The sequence below is a fragment of the Lethenteron reissneri genome, unplaced genomic scaffold, assembly GCF_015708825.2.
Source record: "Lethenteron reissneri isolate LAM-NWPU_2019-01 unplaced genomic scaffold, ASM1570882v1 scaffold_1345, whole genome shotgun sequence".
Taxonomy (NCBI): domain Eukaryota; kingdom Metazoa; phylum Chordata; class Hyperoartia; order Petromyzontiformes; family Petromyzontidae; genus Lethenteron; species Lethenteron reissneri.
Window position 1 is genome coordinate 1 of NW_026891053.1, and position 18,131 is coordinate 18,131.

The window sequence follows — 18,131 nt, forward strand, 5'->3', positions numbered from 1 at the left end:
CCACCACCACCGCCACCACCACCACACCACACTGCCCAGCCCACCTGCCATCACCCCGCCACCACTGCCACCACCACCCCCCCTGCCACTGATGCTGTTGCCGCCACCCACAAAACCCGCCGCCACCACCACCGCCACCACCGCCACGACCGCCGTCACCACCCCACCACAGCCACCACCGCCAACACCACAACTGCCGCCACCGAATCCACCGCCACCACTGCCACTGACGCTGTTGCCGCCACTGCCACAAAACCCTCCGCCCCCACTGCCACCCTCCCCCCTGCCTCACCACCACCGCCGCCACCACACCACCGCAGTAACCACCACCGCCGCCACCACCACCGCCACCACCGCCGCCACCGCCGCCGCCACCACTACCACCGCCGCCACTACCACCACCGCTGCAACCACCACCGCCACTGCATCCACCTCTGACACTCCTGTACAGGGCCCGATTGCTCCAAGCTTTGGAGAAGAGGGCTTCCAAGCAGAGAAGATGGATAAGAAGACAGAGGTGGAACAGGAAGAGGAGAAGGTGGAGGAAGAGGTTGAGGAGGAACAGGAGGAGGGAATGGAGAAGACAGAGAATGGAGAGAAGATGGTGGTGGAGGATGAAGAGGAGGAGATGGAGGACGAGACAAAGCAGGAGGTGGAGGAGGTGCAGGTGGTGGAGGTGGTGATGCAGGGAAAGAAGAGGAAGCGAGGGGGCCTTGCTCGCGTGGCGAGAGCGATCACCTCCCTCCTCCGCCGCGTGCTGCTTTGTGGTGGCATGTCCACCCAGAGCCACTCCTGTAAAGAATAAGGTTCAATACCATTGTTGTTGCTGGCACTTTAAACTTTGTGAAATAAACCCATGATGACACAACATAACGTTGAATTGCTTGCAAGTGTAATAAAGGACTCGTTCACTGGGTCTGTCTCCGTTGTCCTTTATTTGGGTTCTTTACACTTGTCCCACACGGCCCTCGCTCAGAGCCTCCCCGCTTAGCAGCTCGACAGCTGCCTTCGCTCACGTAGCCTTTCGCGCTCCTGCAGCTCCGCTGTGCAGTCCTCCGGCTGCTCTCACTGCAGCTCCACCGCTGCTCCCTGTTCCCCCGTGCTCGTCACCGCTGGCCGACGGTGCCGAGTCTTACTGTGTGTGGCGATCTCGCCACTCTCCAACCTCCGCACTGTGTGGCCTCACTCTGTCTCTATTCCCAACACTCTCCCGTTTCTTCCGGTATCTCTCCCTTAAGACCTCATCCCTCTCTCTCACGTGACCTAACTCCTCCCCCCGTGACGTCATATCCGCGAGGCCGTTTATGCCCGCATTACACAAGTATACTACTGTTTGTATGTACATGGATCTGTACTTTTGTGTATGTCCACTCGTGTGTGGGTGTGTGTACATGGGAGTGTATATGTGTACTCGTGTATGATTATGCATTGGAACAAACAAATTGTTTTTATATTGTGTCGTACAAATAATTTAGGGGAAACGTGGTAGGAATGCGCCACCTCAACAGGGAACTACAGGGATGAGACTCCCCGCTCGTGGTGCTAAATGAATGAAAACAGCGCCACTGAGCAGACAGAGCCCCGCCCCTACAGCTCGTGAGTGTAACGTAGTGAGTGTGACCAGCGAACTGCCACGATGCTGCCAGGTAAGGGTAAACTTGTGTGATGGAGATGCTTCACCTGAAACTCGCCTCCACACGTGTTCGCTATGAACATTGTAACAATAAGGGACGATCAGTCATCTTTAACATAGCAGGTCTTTATTGTTCTGCAAGTATATTAACGTTAAAACTCGTAGAAACACATGCACACTCGTGTGTGAATGTACAACGCTGTATATACAGTCGTGTTTGGATGCACACTCGTGTGTGTATGTCTACTCGTCCGTGTTTTTTTAAAGGAAAACTATGGTAGCAATAACGTACGATTAGTCATTTTTAAAAACAAATCAGGTCTTTATTAATCTGCAAGAAAACTCACGTTAATACTCGTATCGAAATCTTTATTAATACGCAGGCTCAAACAGGAAAGGAACTAGGCAAATTATTTCCCAATAGGAATTTAACAGTTAAAAGATATTCTTGAAATCAAACACGTAAACGTCGATTTCCCCTTTGACGTCCTTTTCGACTGAAGCCATTCGTCCAAAGTATAAAATTGTTGTCATTCTGAAATAAGTGAACACTTCTGGAACTTTAAAGGAAGACATTCATCTGAACACATTATAGAGTATTCACAACATCACTCTAGCTTGAAGTCCTAGAAATCACCGAAAAATATATATAAGCGACACGAATATGACTCTCCAGCCACTCCACTATATCAAGCCATCTATCAGGATGCAACTGCATGGGGTCGAAAGAGGAATTTCGTTGAGGACTCATGACAACATTTTTACTCTTTGTTTGATGATGCCTGTGAAGTGTTGCTGACCGTGAAAATGCTTCCAACACATAGAGCAATCAAACGGTTTTGTTAAAAGAATTACACCAGTTTGTAGTGCTGGAAATCACTGATATAATCAATTGCACCTAATAAATTGATCTAACAGAGACACAAACGTGCACATTCCAGGACTTTACCAGAAGTACTCAATACTTTGATTATCCAGCCACTCCAGCAGCCATTTCTCATTATCAACCTGCATGGGGTCGAAATAGGAATTGTCGTCAGGGCTCAGTACATCCACTACATCCACGCATCTCTCAGGATCCACCTGCATAGGTTCGAAAGATGCATTTTTTTAGGACTCATTGCAGCACTCTGTATTTCTCCTTTTGATTTCACTTTCATTGCGGATCTTCTCATGCTTGTTTCGGGGTGATGACCGTGTCCTCTCCAACGGAGAACAATTGAATGGCTTCTCGCCCGTGTGTGTTTTCTGGTGACGATGAAGATTTGATTTCCGTGAAAATGGCTTCCCACACAGAGAGCAATTGAACGCCTTCTCGCCCGTGTGTGTTTTTTGGTGAGTGTGAAGATCTGCTTTACGGGCAAATGCCTTCACACAGAGCAATTGAATGGCTTCTCACCCGTGTGTGTTTTTTGGTGATTGCGAAGAGTTGATGAATCTGCAAATGACTTCCCACACACAGAGCAATTGAATGGCTTCTCACCTGAGTGTGTTTTCTGGTGATTGCGAAGAGTTGATGAATCTGCAAATGCCTTCCCACACACAGAGCAATTGAATGGCTTCTCGCCCGTGTGTGTTTTTTGGTGACTTTGAAGAATTGTTTTCCATGCAATGCCTTCCCACACACAGAACAATGGAATGGCTTCTCGCCCGTATGTGTTTTCTGGTGTCTGTTAAGAGTTGATTTCCGCGAAAACGCCTTCCCACACACGGAGCAATTGAAAGGCTGCTCACCCGTGTGTGCGTGGCGCTGCGGAGAGTTGTTCTGCTCCATGTGACTGATTCTTCAGAGCAGAGTAACAGTCGCGGGTGTTGTTGATTATTAAAGGCAAACTCTAAGCTGTGTGGATGTCTGGCTCAAATCGCCAATATGCAAATTCTTACCAACGTCTAACTGAGACACAGTAACGTCTCGTAAGTGTTGATGCACGGCGTATCGATGACCCTGGAACCCGTCTGAAGAGATCACCACGAATTCTCCCGAAGCGAAGTCGCCAACCAGTCGCCAAGCAATCGTGCTCACCAGGCTGGGTCTCGTGGAAGAAGGTTTATCTGCAGAGCGAGGAGTCGAGCGTCTATCCTCAGCAAAATCCCTCTCGAAATAACCTTGAGGTCTGATTTTAAGCCCCTTATAACTTCGCTCTCGCATTCAAATCCTTTATTCTCAACTTGGCCTATCATGGACTTTGCATTCAATTGTTAATTTTTACATTAACAATCTGCATATCTAGCAACATAATACATATCACTGCATAATTGTACACCTCCGTTTGAATAAGGATGTGCATCTCCATGCATAATTCCGTGCTTCGTGTTAATTTTCTAATATTCACCCCCCAATGTCCTCTAAACTGCTGCAAGTTTAGAGGATGATAAAGTGACATACAGTCTGAAGTATCAAAATTGGTGATCTCGAGCTTGATTTGGAATAAGATGTGCAAGTTTATACTGTACTGACTTTGTTTTATAAATATATTTAAGGACAATCGTGTTGAGCGGGGTGCTTCTAGAAAACGAGTGTTTTATATTATAATTCCTGCCGTGAACTTTGAATGATCATCTGAATGGTTTAGCTTGTAAGCATGGTTTATTATAGTGCCCATATTAAAGGTTTTTTGGGTTAGATCGCTTAAATATATAAATGTGTCGTTAAAACCCGACACCACCCGACACAGCCAACTACTACGGATTGTCACGTAAACAGAACATGCAGATTTGTCACTAGTACAGCACACTGGTGTGTTGGAGAGCCAAGCCACAACATTTACAATCTGAGCACGACGTTTCGTCTGTAATTAAAACTAGCCTCATCAGTCGACAGCCAGATTTGGGAAGTCTCACTGTTTCGTTCCTTATATAGAAGCATAGATGTGTTGACCACGCAGCTGCGCTCTTGCACAATGTGGGGGATGGGGGGGATTACTGAGGGAATGTACATTACGCGTGTGCATTATGCGAGCCCTTTGAACTTGTCCTTCCTGTCTATTCTGTTTATTAAAATAATTTGCTAATATTTAACCTGTGAAAATAATCACAAAACGTTGTTATCCTGTTACACTGCTGTGTGTATGAACATGCTCAGTGTAGTGGTAGTGTAGTGGTAGTGTAGTGGTAGTGTAGTGGTAGTGTAGTGGTATAGTAGTGGTAGTTTAGTGTTAGTGTAATGGTAGTGTAGTGGTAGTGTAGTGTAGTGGTATAGTAGTGGTAGTGCAGTAGTAGTGTAGTGGTAGTGTAGTGGTAGTGTAGTGGTAGTGCAGTGGTAGTGCAGTGGTAGTGTAGTGGTAGTGCAGTGGTAGTGCAGTGGTAGTGCAGTGGTAGTGCAGTGGTAGTGTAGTGGTTAGCACGCAGCTCAATTCTCGCTCACGTTAAATTCTTGCTCAACATCAGCGACGATTACCTGATCCGGTCCTGGGCCTCAAGGAGGCTGCCTCTGACACCTCCCTATGGTGGAAAGGAGCCAGGAGGCGCCGTCTCGCTTCCTCTCCCCTGACGACGACGGTGTCAGGCCGGCGGTGGCCCACGACGCTCGGTGTCGAGCTTCACCTTGAAGTCGGCTTTCTAGGGAATGTGGCCCAACAGTGGGTGGCAGACAATGCCACGTAAGGCTACAAGTGCCTTCAGGGTGTGCGAGTGTTAGGGAACGCGTAGGCTCAGGTGTGAATGTCGGGATGAAAGGGTCATCCTGTGGTGTATCGCCTGCGCATTGGATGGTCCCAGAGATATGCTGGGTGGGTGATCTAAAATATTCAAAACAAACCAACCCCTCTTGAAATGCCTTAAGTTTTGGCTGATCAAAATTATAATAGTGGCGGCGATAAAGTGAGCCTGGACAAGTAGGCACGAACCAAAAGCGGCCGCATTTATATCCCCGCTCTAACCCCACGGTCCTCCCGAGCTGCTACTTACAGCTGGAAGCTTTCAGGAATTCAACAGTTAAAAAATCAATACGTAAACGTCGAATAATCATACTCTGTATATATATGAATCCATTGAGAGGGCAGATCCAGCAGTGGATAGTGTGATTCTAATACGACCACAATGTGATACTAGTGATTATAATGCAATTTAAATCCCGCAGCTCGCAGATCTGGTTCCATTATAGATACATAAAAATGTATGCATTCGAGCCCAGTGTGATTCAAATACAGGATATTATGAAAGGCATATGACTAATCAGCCTTGCCTGCATTTCTACACTCATGTTCACCTTCAGTGCAGGCAGGAACAACCACCACTCCACGCCTGGGGCATACAGCTTCCCACAGCTCACCGTCACGGTTCCATGCCCCTCCATTATTTTGTTCAGAAGAAGAGCCACTCTCCCTGTTGTTTGGCATTCCCCTGCCACGAGTAAAGTTCTGTAAAAACAACCCCCTACCTCATCGGCGGTGCCGGACGGAAACGCTGTGGTGCATTCACCATGAAAACACGTGCAAAATATATGCACGCATACATACACACAGCACTGTTAATGCACAGCAGTGTTAATACACAAGATACTTTATGCTATAGACTGAAATGTAATAATGGGTGCGTTACAATATAATAAACAACGCGTACAAACTATACCATCTAGATGGGTAAAAAACAGCAATGATAACACGTTTTAACTGATCTACTATAACCAATAACCTTCGTTGTCCAGACACAACTTCATCAACAAGAGTCCTCAAAAATATCCATTAAACAAAGTCACCCCGCTATGAAGCATGCACCTCTTAGTATAAGTATATCTCCATCAACATTGCGGCATATTATACTTATTTTCACAGATAAAGCCGATAAATTGATCACAGTTTACAGGCCATTGTAAATGTGCAAACTAACAACATGCACATAATTATTCAAGGAGATGCCCATCCCTATTCAAACGGAAGCGAACGATGATTCAGCATATTCCTACTTCGGCTTAAGCACAATGGCCACATGAGCTTAGGTATGTTGCTAGATATGAGGAGCTTCAGTACCGTGAATAGCAATTGAATGCAAATAAGTTCATGAACAAAATTATTCCAGCGAGATTTCATAAATGAGAAGAATAATCCGTATTAGTGTGCCGTAGCAATGGCAAGCAAATGGAAGTATGAACGTGAAAAAGACTTCATGCAAATAAACTAAACCTATGACTTCAATACACTCATTAAATATGAGGCCAATATTCCTAATTTTATTAATAATTCCAAGCGTTTGGAGTGGAAACAGAGAAGGAATTAGAATCGCACGCTTTTCTGTCATTAGCAATAACGTGCTTCAGTGATGTGGGGCATCTTCGTCAGCTTAACCTGTGAAAATAATCACAAAACCCCACTTACCAAGTAAACTACTGTTTGTACGTACATGGATCTGTACATCTGTGTATGTCCACTCGTGAGTTTATTTACACTCGTTGATGTGGATATGTACATGCGTGAATGTGTGTGTATAGGTATGTACAATAATTTGTGCGCACATTTGTTCGTGTAGTAGAACGCAATCCCTTTGTACGTACACTGCTGTATATGCACACTGATGTGTGTATGCGCACTTGTATGCATGTGCACCCGTGTGTATGTATGAAGCAGTGTGTATGCACATTCTACAACGCTGTGTATGTTCACTCGTGTGTGGGTCTGTGTACATGGGAGTGTATTTGTGTACTCGTATGTGATTATGCATTGGAACAAACAAATTGTTTTTATATTGTGTCGTACAAATAATTTAGGGGAAACGTGGTAGGAATGCGCCACCTCAACAGGGAACTACAGGGATGAGACTCCCCGCTCGTGGTGCTAAATGAATGAAAACAGCGCCACTGAGCAGACAGAGCCCCGCCCCTACAGCTCGTGAGTGTGACGTAGTGAGTGTGACCAGCGAACTGCCACGATGCTGCCAGGTAAGGGTAAACTTGTGTGATGGAGATGCTTCACCTGAAACTCGCCTCCACACGTGTTCGCTATGAACATTGTAACAATAAGGGACGATCAGTCATCTTTAACATAGCAGGTCTTTATTGTTCTGCAAGTATATTAACGTTAAAACTCGTAGAAACACATGCACACTCGTGTGTGAATGTACAACGCTGTATATACAGTCGTGTTTGGATGCACACTCGTGTGTGTATGTCTACTCGTCCGTGTTTTTTTTAAAGGAAAACTATGGTAGCAATAACGTACGATTAGTCATTTTTAAAAACAAATCAGGTCTTTATTAATCTGCAAGAAAACTCACGTTAATACTCGTATCGAAATCTTTATTAATACGCAGGCTCAAACAGGAAAGGAACTAGGCAAATTATTTCCCAATAGGAATTTAACAGTTAAAAGATATTCTTGAAATCAAACACGTAAACGTCGATTTCCCCTTTGACGTCCTTTTCGACTGAAGCCATTCGTCCAAAGTATAAAATTGTTGTCATTCTGAAATAAGTGAACACTTCTGGAACTCTACTTGTCCGTGTTTTTTCAAGGAAGGAAATGGTAGCAATAATGTACGATCAGTCATCTTTAAAAACAAATCAGGTCTTCATTGATCTGCAACAATATTAACGTTAAAACTCGCGTAAAAATCTTTATTAATTCGTTTTTCAAACAGTTAAGGAACTCGGAAAATTATTTCACTTTCAGAGGCCTCGTGGGCCGCTGTGGTGGCTACGAGACTTCCCTCCAGGACATTGCTCACATCCACCGCAGCGTTACCGTCCGTCACCGCCGATGAGGTAGCGGATTCTTTTCACGGAACTTTACTCGTGGATGGGGAATGCCAAACAACAGGGGGCTCTTCTTCTGAGAAAAAAAAAAACGAATCAAGGGGGCGTGGGAGCGTGGCGTAAGGTGTGGAAAGCGCTAAGCCCCAGGCTACCGTGGGCACACCTCCCAATCAACGGGAGGCGAGGAGTGGTGGTTGCTCATGCATCCACCGAAGATGCATATAAGTCGAGTTAGATTCCTTCTCTGACCTCCTACATTATAATCCCACTATACTCGGATGTATGCATATGTATATATATATATATTTGCGGACCTAGGGACGGATATGCGTACTGGGGGTGCGGGATTAGAATTGCACTATAATTATTAGGATCGCATTGTGGCCGCATTGTAATTTGCTGAATGTGCAATCTCAATGGATTGGAATAGCTATTTACAGTATTTATTAACAATTAACCGCACAATCCTAATCAAAACTTGTTGAGCATATTTATTTTATATTTATTGTGCCATTCAAATCCCGCAGCCCGCAGTTCGCATATAGATACATACACAATGCATTAATTCGAGCACAGTGTGATTCTATTACGGGATATTATGAAAGGCATATGACTAATCGGTCTTGCCTGCATCCCTGCAATGATGTTCACCTTCGGGGTAGGCATGAGCAACCACCACTCCTCGCCTGGGGCATACAGCTTCCCACAGCTCACCGCCACAGTCCCATGCCCCTTCGTTATTTTGTTCAGAAGAGCCACTCTCCCTGTTGTTTGGCATTCCCCTGCCACGAGTAAAGTTCTGTAAAAACAACCCCCTACCGCATCGGCGGACGGTAAAGCTGTGGTAACTGTGAGCAATGTTCCAGAGGGAATGCTCATAGCGATCACAGCGGCCCTCGAGGTCTCCGGACTGTTGCGAGGGGCTGGTTACCCCTCCACATTCAATGCACTTACCGTGAAAACACGTGGAAAATGTGTCAACACATTCGTACACACAGCACTGTAATACACAAAGGTCTAAATACACACGAGACTTTCTGCTATAGACTGAAATGCGATCATGGCTGCGTTACAATATAATAAACAACGCTTACAAACGATACCATCCAGATGGGTATCCACGGCAATTGTAACAATTTTAATTGATCGAATATAACAATTCACCTTCGTTGTCTAGACACACCCTGATCAACAAAGGTCCTTAAACATATTCATAAAACCACATCAACACGATATGAAACATGCACCTCTTCGTATAAGTATATCTCGATCAACAATATATTATACTGTATTTCACAGGTAAGGCCGATAACTTGATCACAGTTTACAGGCCATTGGAAATGTGCAAAATCCTACTTCGGCTTAAGCACAATGGCCACATGAGATTAGGTTTGTTAGATATGAGGAGCGTTACATGCGAGAATAACTGAATGCAAGGAAGTTTATGAAGAAAATGTAAATGATTCTAGAGAGATTTCATAAATGGGAAGAATAATCTCAAACAGTGTGCCGTAGCAAATGCAAACAAATGGAATTAAATAAACTAAACTAATGTCTTCACTACACTCATTAAACATGGGGCCACTATTTAAAATATTATTAATAATTCCAAGCTTTTGGGGTGGAAACAGAAGGAATTAGAATTGAATGCGTTTTTTTTTCAAAAGTATAACGTAATTCAGGGCATCGTGTGTGTATGTACAAAGCGGTGTGAATGCACATTTGTGTATGTATCTACACCACTGCGCATGCCCACTCGTGTGTGGGTGTGTGTACATGGGAGTGTATACTCGTGTATTGTTATAATTTTGTGTCGTACAAAGAATTGAGGGCAACGTGGTAATGAATGCGGCACCACAACAGGGAACTACAGGGATGCGACTCCCCGCTCGTGGTGCTAAATGAATGAAAACAGCGCCACTGAGCAGACAGAGCCCCGCCCCTACAGCTCGTGAGTGTGACGTAGTGAGTGTGACCAGCGGACTGCCACGATGCTGCCAGGTAAGGGTAAACTTGTGTGATGGAGATGCTTCACCTGAAACTCGCCTCCACACGTGTTCGCTATGAACATTGTAGCAATAAGGGACGATCAGTCATCTTTAACATATCAGGTCTTTATTGTTCTGCAAGTATATTAACGTTAAAACTCGTAGAAACACATGCACACTCGTGTGTGAATGTCTCCTCGTCCGTGTTTTTTAAAGGAAGGATATGGTTGCAATAACGTATGATCAGTCATCTTTAAAAACAAAGCAGATCTTTATTAATCTGCAAGCATTTTAAAGTTAAAACTCGCACCTATCCATCACCACCACCCATCAAATTAACACAGCTATAAATATAGATATGTAATTGACACAAACATAACAGACACACAAATAAACAATCTCTTTCACGACTTAATAATAACATAGTCCATATTGTCCGTGCCAGGCTAGGTGCACACAGACAAATCCATTGCACAATAATTTACATGTAACTCAAATTCACACTTAGTACTACCACCTCACTCACTTAAACATAACTACATAGATTAAGAAAACCATTAATTTAATAGTAAATAAACCAACAAGATGGTGTTTATACGCTTGCAATTTAATGAATGGAATACAAGTTCATAATTCAAATTATACAAACATAAAAAATAATGAATATGAAGCCTGAGGCCGAGGTGTATGGCAGGCCTAACGGCCAGGCCTCCCTTCTGTCCTCGTCGCAGGAATGGCGACATCAAAGAGCACAAAGCAAGGGTGCAAATGTTGAATTTCTGTAGCGTAATTTAGACTGATTAGAGACTACAAACACTACGTACACGATGTAAACACAGCTACACAACGCACACACACTCGCCACACTTTCTCGACAAAACACGAACTGCACACTCTCACTCTGCCACACACTCTGCCACACTCTCTCTTTCTCACTAACTCAATGTCTATCACTAACTCACTGTCTCTCACTAAGTCACTGTCTCTCACTAAGTCACTGTCTCTCACTAACTCACTGTCTCTCACTAACTCTCACTAACTCACTGTCTCTCACTAACTCACTGTCTCTCACTCACTCACTGTCTCTCACTAACTCACTGTCTCTCACTAACTCACTGTCTCTCACTAACTCACTGTCTCATTCTATCACACTCACTGACTCACTCTGCCACACTCACTCAAGCTCTAACGCACTCAATCTCACACACACTTATTCACTCACACCCACTCAATCAATCTCTCACCCACTCACTCAATCTCTCACCCACTCACCCACTCGCTAATCTCTCACCCACTCACCCACTCACTCACCCACTCACCCACTCACCCACCCATTCACTCACCCACTCACCCACCCACTCACTCACCCACTCACCCACTCACTCAATCTCTCACCCACTCACCCACCCACTCACTCACTCTCTCACCTAATCACTCACTCAATCTCTCACCCACACACTCAATCTCTCACCCACCCACTCACCCATTCACTCACCCACTCACCCATTCACTCACCCACTCACTCACCCACTCACCCATTCACTCACCCACTCACCCATTCACTCACCCACCCACTCACCCATTCACTCACCCACTCACCCATTCACTCACCCACTCACTCACCCACTCACCCATTCACTCACCCATTCACTCACCCACTCACTCACCCACTCACCCATTCACTCACCCACTCACCCATTCACTCACCCACCCACTCACTCAATCTCTCACCCACTCACCCATTCACTCACCCACTCACCCACCCACCCACTCACTCACCCACTCACTCACTCACCCACTCACCCACCCACTCACCCATTCACTCAATCTCTCACCCACCCACGCACCCACTCACTCAATCTCTCACCCACTCACCTAATCTCTCACCCACTCACCTAATCTCTCACCCACTCACCCATTCACTCACTCACCCACCCTCTCACCCACTCACTCAATCTCTCACCCACTCACCCATTCACTCACCCTCGCTGTGTAGACCACGGAGTCTGAAGTCGAACCCAAGCCCTGCTGTTTCCGGTCCCACGCACAACCAGCACTGCACCACGTGATGCGCCAGCCGGGATCGTGGGGGGCGGAGCCTCGCCCTAGTGACGTCACCTCTGTTACGTCACAGCCACGCCTCCACCCACAGTCGAGAGGAATGCACACGAGGGAGCAGCAGAAGAAGCCTTTTGAGAGCGAATCCTCAACGAGGTGAGCGACCCTGTTGATTTTACATTTCGACCACAAACTAAAGCTTCATTACTTTTATATGTTCATAATTCAATTTTCAGCAATCAAATTAGAAAAAAACGCCACTTTTTTCAAATTTTCTTGCTGTGGATTTCACACCTGATGACGATTGCTTGTGTTGCAGTCGAAACGTCGTGATAATTTTATTGTTTTATATTTTTATTATTTCATTGTTTCCCTTCTATGTGACTTCACTGAAAGAACCAAGAATATGAATCCCTGCAGTCACGAAAGCTTTAATTAAAAATTCTAATTAGAACTGTTAGATAGGATACTTGGCATTCTCTGAAATGTTGCTGTTACTGTCGTTGTTTAGACCCCAAGCGAGTCAGCATTTAAAACAAGCTTAACTAATCCGTTTAAATCTCATAGAATATTATTAACATGTATACAATTATTGTGTTCTGATTGCTGGTACAATTGTGCCCTACATTACATGTATTGAATGTTATTTAACATATGAGGAGGAGTCTGCCTTTAAGTTCAGACCCTAGCCACTGCCATAGTTGCCTCCAATCTGTGATGTCACAGCCACATGGGTGGTACCTCTGACATCAAGTGACCTACGACGTCATGCTCGTATTATAACAAATAATTAAAGTATGGTCATATGACCCTAATGACCCACAAGGCATATGGGTCCTCTATCAAGCAGTCGATTAATACAAATGGGCTGTACATGAACATGCATGTCGGGATTAGAGGTGAAATATCATTGTTAAGTCTGGTGATTATGTTTAATGGAATAGGCAGTTGGAATAAACATGTTCGTGTGGGTGGATGAGTGAGTGATCGGGCGCACACATGAGTGGGAAAACAAGCGAGTGAGTGGGCTTTTAAAGCAACAGTCACGATAGTCTTCTTGATTCTATCGGTAAAGTCACGTAGAAAGAAAATAATAAAATGATAAAAATAAAACATAATAAAATACAATGCTCACGACGTTTCGGCCACAACGCAAGCAGCCGTCCTCAGGTGAAGAATAGGGCTGTCGAAAAGACAGCGTCTGAATGAACACCACCAAGCTTGGCAGCGTATATTTAAGCTGGGTTAGAGTGGGAAGGGCGCCTTGACAAAGGTATTTGCATATCAACAGATGAATTTAGCATATTTATGGAAAATGTAATTAGTCACTACTTGTGAAATGCGTAGGAGGTGGGGGGGGGGGGTCTCAAAGTCATATTATGCCATTGCATTATGTAGGATTAGCAGCAACAACAAAAGTCACGATAGTGTTTTAGTTTTGAAGCTTTCGTGACTGCAAGGATTCATACTCTTAGGTTTTTTTTCGGTAAAGTCACGTAGGGAAAAAAAATTAGCTTTCACAATATTTATAATAATATGAATAAAAAAGAATAACTCACGACGTTTCGGAGGCAACACAAGCTTCCTTCATCAGGTGTAAAAAGGCACAGCAAAATAACTGTAGAATAACTGTAACATAACTGTAGTTATTTTGCTTTTTTACACCTAACTACAGTTATTTTGCTGTGCCTTTTTACACCTGATGAAGGAAGCTTGTGTTGCCTCCGAAACGTCGTGATATATTATTTTATTTCTATTATTATTTATATTTTTATCATTAATTATTTTTATTATTTATCTATTTTTACCTACGTGACTTTACCGAAAAAAACCTAAGAGTATAGTCACGATAGTGATTGGATTGATACAATGAGTGGTCAAATATGTATTAATTAGGAGGATGAGTGATTCAAAAGTTTGCTAAATCTGAGCGTTGTTCCAACCTCCCCAGGCCATCCAACTTCAAACAAAATCTACTCGTTCCCAACAACATGGACAGACAAATCACGTGGGCTGAGATCTTGGATGAATATGAGGGTAAGTCCCAGATACCTGCATCACATGGATTATATGCGGAGGAGGAGACTCCTTGATGAATTACTTTTCGTAGACATGGCTTGGTGGTAATGGGAAGACGTAATGATCGAGTGTGGCAAAGAGGATGGGTTTATATTTGAGTTGTTGCCATCTTTGTTCAAACTGGGGTCTCAAGCTTATGTAATTTACGATCTCTCCGCCCCCGCCCCCTCTGTATATTTAAGGCCTCGTCACAGAGACGACCTCTCTCTTTCTGCCAATACGTGTTCTCTCTCTGCGTGTCTTTGTGATGTCTGTCTGCTTGTGTGTCTGTCTATAGTTTTCTGGTTAGATTTTTGTTGCTATTTATTTTATACCTGATGATGATTGCTTGTGTTGCAATCGAAACGTCGTAGTATGCTATTATTTAATTTATTATTTTATCTTTATACGTGACTTAACCTAAAGAACCAAAGAATAATTCCTCCAGTCACGAAAGCTCCAAAATTGAGATTGCCGACAAAAACATGACTTGTAAAGTTTTACTGCCATGTGATGACTATTTTTCAATAGCAGGTCCTGTTGTGTGGTAAGCGGTAATTACTGGGATCTCAAAATTAGTTCTGTGAGACTCCATGTCCTTCGTTCTCTAATTAATAACTCGTACTTTGAATGCATTTTCTGTTCTTCATAGCCCGGGAGTCGGCGTGCCAGTCGACCACGTGGGGGGACGTTATGGATAAGGTGGACCCTTTCCCAGGCCAAAGTTACAAGAATCGCTCCCCAAAGGTGTGTATGGGTTCTAGATTTGAAGCTTTCGTGACTGCAAGGATTCATACTCTTAGTTATTTCGGTAAAGTCACGTAGGTATAAAATGAAATAAAAATTAATAAAAATAAAATAATAAAAATCACGACGTTTCGGAGGCAACACAAGTCTCCGTCCCAGGTGGGACCGTCACAGCTGAATTTGCTGTATCAAGTGAGGCAGGGATTCCAAGATGCAAGTTCTTAAATACAAGTTAAGGAGGGAGGAGGGGGGAGGAGCTTATCAGAATGTGGTAGCCAATGAATGGAGCGTATTGGGAGGGGGGCGGGGCTAAAAGAGAGCACGATGTGTATGGGGTCTGTGGGGTTAAAACACACGACATTCTCTCGACAACGAGCACACCATGTCACCTCACCAGCACACCAAAATATCACGACACCAACTCTCCCCATCACCTTCTCATCACACTACACGACCACCAATTCAATACACCATATTAGAGCCTCATCATGCCTCTATACCATCACAATACACCATCTCTCTAGAACATTCCACTACTTCTCCTCTCCATATCGCAACACCATGTCCCGACACCATCACCGCATCTCTTCACCGTCCCGCTCATGCAGGCACTTGAAGTGGCCATTTATTACCAATGAAGACAGAATGATATCAGGCAGTCACATTAATTATGTCTGTGATTTGATTGGAAGTTACCATTCCAGTTCCAAACTATGGGCGCTGCAGTGAAGTTTGTCCAGAGTTTGGGCTTCCAGATATTTATAATGGGACATTCTGTGAAAACTATTGCCAGTGATGATTATTGCCAACAATTGCTATGAAACCGCCACAATCGAGCAAAGTCTTGAGTGCATGCATGGGGTTTATGGGGATATATGAGGATGTGACATGTATTTTCATTCTATAGGAGTTGGGATATTTAGGGGTTAGTACTACACGTACAATGTGATACAAGTATTGATGGATAAGGCATTGTGTTAACAGCAGGTGATAGTGTATATTCAAGTGTGTACTAAGCAAGTTTGAATGACTGAATGTGGATGGCTGCATCTGTACATACATGTGTGAGTATGTTTTTTTGTTTGGGTTTATGTGCACGTCCACGTTTGCGTGCCTGTGGGTATGAATGTTTTCTTGCATGTGCATGTCTGAATGTTCTTTTGCTTATCTTTGCTTGATCAGAGGATAATTGGGGAGTTGAAGGACGTCAGCGGGATGAAGCATCTCCAGGAAAAGAACCTTAGCAAAGAAAGATGCACCATGGAAGAGGAGCGCCTCTTTGAGGTGCAGCGCATTGCCAGGGCGAAGTGCCGCACAGATGAGAAGTACTTCCGAGACTATCTCCTCAAGAAGCGCCTCATTCAAGTGAAGTACTTCATTGATGAGAAGCATCATCTCGAGATGATGTGTCCTGAGGAGAAGAATCTGGAGGAGGAGGAGAAGTGTCTCGCCAACGTGAAACGCGTCGAGGAGGAGAAGCGCCTTGAGCAGGAGCAGCGCCTTGCCAGCATTGCAACCATCACCACCACCGCTACCGCCGGCAACTCCACCCCCACCCCTGCCACCACCACCGCCACCACCACCACTGCCACCACTGCCACCGCCACCACCACCGCCACCACCACCCCCACTGCCACTGATGCTGTTGCCGCCACTGCCACAAAACCCGCCGCCACCACCACCGCCACCACCGCCACGACCGCCGTCACCACCGCCACCACAGCCACCACCGCCAACGCCACAACTGCCGCCACCGCATCCACCGCCACCACTGCCACTGACGCTGTTGCCGCCACTGCCACAAAACCCTCCGCCACCACTGCCACCTCCACCACTGCCATCACCACCACCGCCGCCACCACCACCACCGCAGTAACCACCACCGCCGCCACCACCGCCGCCACCACCACCGCCACCACCGCCGCCACCGACACCGCCGCCGCCACCACTACCACCGCCGCCACCACCACCACCGCTGCAACCACCACCGCCACCGCATCCACCTCTGACACTCCTGTACAGGGCCCGATTGCTCCAAGCTTTGGAGAAGAGGGCTTCCAAGCAGAGAAGATGGATAAGAAGACAGAGGTGGAACAGGAAGAGGAGAAGGTGGAGGAAGAGGTTGAGGAGGAACAGGAGGAGGGAATGGAGAAGACAGAGAATGGAGAGAAGATGGTGGTGGAGGATGAAGAGGAGGAGATGGAGGACGAGACAAAGCAGGAGGTGGAGGAGGTGCAGGTGGTGGAGGTGGTGATGCAGGGAAAGAAGAGGAAGCGAGGGGGCCTTGCTCGCGTGGCGAGAGCGATCACCTCCCTCCTCCGCCGCGTGCTGCTTTGTGGTGGCATGTCCACCCAGAGCCACTCCTGTAAAGAATAAGGTTCAATACCATTGTTGTTGCTGGCACTTTAAACTTTGTGAAATAAACCCATGATGACACAACATAACGTTGAATTGCTTGCAAGTGTAATAAAGGACTCGTTCACTGGGTCTGTCTCCGTTGTCCTTTATTTGGGTTCTTTACACTTGTCCCACACGGCCCTCGCTCAGAGCCTCCCCGCTTAGCAGCTCGACAGCTGCCTTCGCTCACGTAGCCTTTCGCGCTCCTGCAGCTCCGCTGTGCAGTCCTCCGGCTGCTCTCACTGCAGCTCCACCGCTGCTCCCTGTTCCCCCGTGCTCGTCACCGCTGGCCGACGGTGCCGAGTCTTACTGTGTGTGGCGATCTCGCCACTCTCCAACCTCCGCACTGTGTGGCCTCACTCTGTCTCTATTCCCAACACTCTCCCGTTTCTTCCGGTATCTCTCCCTTAAGACCTCATCCCTCTCTCTCACGTGACCTAACTCCTCCCCCCGTGACGTCATATCCGCGAGGCCGTTTATGCCCGCATTACACAAGTATACTACTGTTTGTATGTACATGGATCTGTACTTTTGTGTATGTCCACTCGTGTGTGGGTGTGTGTAC

At 45.6% G+C, this 18,131-nt stretch overlaps 1 protein-coding gene across 1 annotated transcript; it reads left to right on the forward strand.

Moving 5' to 3' along the window:
- Positions 1-499: 499 nt before the first annotated feature.
- Positions 500-17,344, forward strand: LOC133362041 (S phase cyclin A-associated protein in the endoplasmic reticulum-like; the record flags this gene model as incomplete). The annotated part of the gene is made up of 6 exons (XM_061581012.1): positions 500-604; positions 13,309-13,343; positions 14,316-14,401; positions 15,075-15,169; positions 16,352-16,699; positions 17,192-17,344. Coding segments are annotated over exons 1-6 (822 nt in total), but the record flags the coding sequence as incomplete, so codon positions are not given.
- Between the last annotated feature and the right edge of the window lie 787 nt (positions 17,345-18,131).